We start from the raw sequence: 1,942 nt of genomic DNA on the forward strand, positions 1-1,942 counted from the left end.
AGCCCCAGCGCCCGGAGCCCGGCAGCTGCAGCGGTGTCCCGCACGGGCGCGTGTGTAAGGGGGTGAGTGTGAGCGGTACGTGTGGAAGCGCGAGCGTGCAAGAGTAAGGGTGCAAGGGGCGAGTGTGCATGGGGCTGTGCGCAGAGTGTGTGCAAGTGGAGGTGTGCACCAGGGGCTGTGAGCGTGTGTGGGAGCTATGAGCGGTGCGTGTGCAAGGAGTGCAGGCGTGGGAGTCTGTGTGAGCACAGGGGTGAGCGTGCACCGGCGATCGGAGTGGTGTATATGCAGTAGCAGCAACAGCTTGTGCCCCAGTCTGTGTGTGTGTGTGTGTGTGTGTGTGTGTGTGTGTGTGTGTGTGTGTGTGTGTGTGTGAACAAGAGCACATGAATGAGCCCAAGGGGTGTCAGTGCAAGCAGGTGGATGTGTGTGCAAGTGGAGGTGCGAGCAGGTGGGAGTGGGTGTGATGGAGTCCATGTGGCTGTTGCGCACTGCACGCATGAGCGTGCTAGGCTATGTAGCAGCATCCGTGCAGATGGGTGGGCATGGGTCCAGGCTGGTGTGTGCGTGTGAGTATGTGGCAGTGTGCACCTACATCAGTGTCAGCAGGCAGGTGAGCATGTTAGGGCACAGATGAGCATGAGCCCAGTCGGGTGTGAGTGTGTCTATTACTGTCCTGGCATGAGCTGTGCATGTGTGTGAGACCGCGTGCAAGCCACGTATGTGTATGTGCACACGCCATCCAGCTGTGTCATTCCCTCTCCCCAGAACAGAGGAAAACAGCCCTGTGCCCGGGCCCCTGCCTCTGCCATTCACACGCCTTGTGCGAAGGCTGGGACTGGCGCCAGCAAGGGGCACCTGCACCCACCGCTGGGCAAGTGGGCACCTCCCCAGGGCCCAGCACCCCCACCAGGAGCAGCCATCATGACTTCCCCCTCCCCCCCACTCCCGGCCTTCACTTTGCACGGGGGAAACTGAGGCACAGAACAAGGGGAAGTCCCAGAGGGCCGGGAGGAAAACCCAGGTGCCCGGGACGTTCGCCTGGCTCATCTCTGCTTCTCTCCCTCTCGCCTGCCTCAGCTCCGACCCGCCCAGGACAGACATGAGGGGCCACCTCGTGCTCACGGCGCTACTGTCCCTAGCGGCTTGGCAGCTGTGCCAGGCTGAGTGCCGGGACCCCACGGCTGGCAGGACCCAGATCCAGGTAGGTGCTGTGGGGCGGCTGGGGAGGGCACAGCCCTAATGAGCAGTAATTAGGGGCCCCCTGGTATCTCCCCCCTATTGCTTTCCTCTGGGTCTCATTTTCTCCCCTCTCTGCCAGCTGCTGCTCCCCGGCAGCAGCATTAATGAGATACCAATTAGGACTTTGTCTCCTGATGAGCCTGGCACAAAGTCGCCTCTGCCAGACAGGAGATCACTGCTGCTGTCCATGGAGGGGGGCAGCCTCCCCGACAGGCTGGCTCTGGCTGGGCTGCGGGTCAGGAGTGGGGGGCACCAGCAGGACTGAGGGGGGGGAGGGTCAGGCATATGCTGGGGAGGGGTCAGGGGGATGCGGGTCAGGAGCGAGTGGCACCAGCAGAGTTGGGGGAGCAGCAAGGGGCTGCGAGTTGGGAGTGAGGGGCACCAGTAAGCTGGGTGGGCAGAGGGCTTCAGGTTGTGAGTGGGAAACACTGGCAGGGCTGGGGAGGGCAGGGGGCTGTGGGTCGGGAGTGAGGGGCATCAGCCGGGCTGAGGGGTGCAGGGGCTGCGGGTTGGAAGTGAGGGGCACCCCCCAGGATGGGGGAAGTCCAGGGTTCTCACCCACCCTCTCTCTTCCCCCCCACCCCCCACCAGAGGAGCTCCAGCCTGTTCAAGCTGCCCCCCTCCCTGCTCCGGCGGCTGTACCAGGGGGTCTCCTATGAGGCACTTTTGCAGCTGGCCGACAAAGCCCCAGTGGGTGAGGGTC

At 63.4% G+C, this 1,942-nt stretch overlaps 1 protein-coding gene across 1 annotated transcript in view; it reads left to right on the plus strand.

Moving 5' to 3' along the window:
* The window catches only part of TAC3 (tachykinin 3), a 5,423-nt gene that overhangs the window by 1,973 nt on the left and 1,508 nt on the right, over positions 1 to 1,942 (plus strand). Inside the window, exons 2-4 of the mRNA XM_014526108.2 lie at positions 3 to 62; positions 1,078 to 1,201; positions 1,831 to 1,933. Of these exons, the coding sequence (XP_014381594.2) occupies positions 3 to 62; positions 1,078 to 1,201; positions 1,831 to 1,933 (287 nt within the window). The remainder of the gene's footprint in view (positions 1 to 2; positions 63 to 1,077; positions 1,202 to 1,830; positions 1,934 to 1,942) is intronic.

The sequence above is a fragment of the Alligator sinensis genome, unplaced genomic scaffold, assembly GCF_000455745.1.
Source record: "Alligator sinensis unplaced genomic scaffold, ASM45574v1 scaffold265_1, whole genome shotgun sequence".
Lineage (NCBI taxonomy): Eukaryota > Metazoa > Chordata > Crocodylia > Alligatoridae > Alligator > Alligator sinensis.